Source organism: Passer montanus, unplaced genomic scaffold (assembly GCF_014805655.1).
Source record: "Passer montanus isolate IOZ18808 unplaced genomic scaffold, ASM1480565v1 scaffold261, whole genome shotgun sequence".
Lineage (NCBI taxonomy): Eukaryota > Metazoa > Chordata > Aves > Passeriformes > Passeridae > Passer > Passer montanus.
Genome location: NW_024367273.1, coordinates 1 through 1,333, shown reverse-complemented (window position 1 = coordinate 1,333; position 1,333 = coordinate 1). Strand labels below are relative to the sequence as shown.

General features: G+C 57.8%; 1 protein-coding gene across 1 annotated transcript in view; it reads left to right on the top strand.

The window, feature by feature from the left end:
- Positions 1-625, top strand: part of LOC120503610 (class I histocompatibility antigen, F10 alpha chain-like) — a gene marked incomplete at its 3' end in the record, with an annotated part of 8,424 nt that extends 7,799 nt beyond the window's left edge. The window contains 3 exon segments of the mRNA XM_039712284.1: positions 12-299; positions 384-491; positions 590-625. Coding sequence (XP_039568218.1) covers positions 12-299; positions 384-491; positions 590-625 — 432 coding nt within the window.
- Positions 626-1,333: the final 708 nt, after the last annotated feature.

Here is a 1,333-nt window from a genome sequence, read left to right as displayed (position 1 = left end):
TGAATTCCACCATTATCCCATTCCAGAGCCCCCTGATGTCCATGTGTCTGGAAAAGAGGAACACGGGACGCTGATCCTGTCCTGCCACGCGTACGGATTCTACCCCAGCACCATCGCAGTCAGCTGGATGAAGGGGGATGATACCTTGGATCAGGGGCCGGAGTGGGGCGGGATCGTTCCCAACAGCGACGGCACCTTCCACACCTGGGCCAGGATCGAGGCGCTGCCGGAGGAGCGGGAGCTGTACCGGTGCAGGGTGGATCATCCTGGAATGCTGGAGCCCGGGATCTTCGCTTGGGGTGAGGCTGGGAGTGTGGGAATTGGGAATTTGGAATTCCCTAATGGGGATTCCTCTCCCCCTCCTCACTATCCCGTGTTTCCAGAGCCGACATCTGGCGGGAATCTCACCGTGGTGGTCGCTGTGTCCGTCATCGCTGCCATCCTCATCCTCACCGTCCTCATCGGATTCGCTGTCTGGAGGCTCCAGTCTGGTAACACACGGGATGGGGGTCGGGAAGGGGCACGGATCCACCCGGTGCCATTCTGGGAATCCTGTGCCACCAACGCTGATCCCACTTTGTTTCCACAGGGAGGAGGGACAGGAATGGATAAAACCCAGCAGCCGGTGAGTTCCAGTGGTGGATCCAGCTCTGGATCCCCTCTGTGCGGATCCCAGGATGGATCCTGGGGTTAATCCCTGTGTGTGATCTGTGCTGGAATCTCATGGATCTTCTCTTTCTGCAGAAAAATACATGGGAATGAATGGCTCTATTGCAGGTACAGCGTGTGATCGGGGTGAGATTCCAGAGGCAGATTGGGGCAGAATGGATGGACTGGGATCAGGGAGGGATTCTGGATTGGGGCAGGGTCCTGAGTGGGATCGGGTGGAATTGTAGAGTGGGATTGGGGCTGGATTCTAGAGCAGGATCAGGTGGGATGGAATGGAGCAGGATAAGGTTGGGATTCCAGAGAAGGACTGGGGCAGGATGGATGGGGTGGAATGGGGTGGGATGGATGGATCAGGGTTGGGGCAGAGTGGGTGGAGGGGGATCAGGTGGGATGGATGGAGCAGGATTGTAGCGGGATTGGGGTGGGGTCAGGTGGGATTCTGGAGCAATTCCCACTCTCCATGGACTTCAGCCAGGTTCATCCTGTGGAATGGGGACAGGGACAGGGTGACACTGTGACCCTCTCTCATCCCGACAGGAATCACCGCCTGAGCAATCCACAGAGCTGGATCTAGCCCCTTCCCTCTTCCCAGGAAAGCTGAGAGCTGCCAGCAGAGCTCATCCCGCTGCTCTCACCCACAGCTCTTGCTAATGGATCAGAGCTC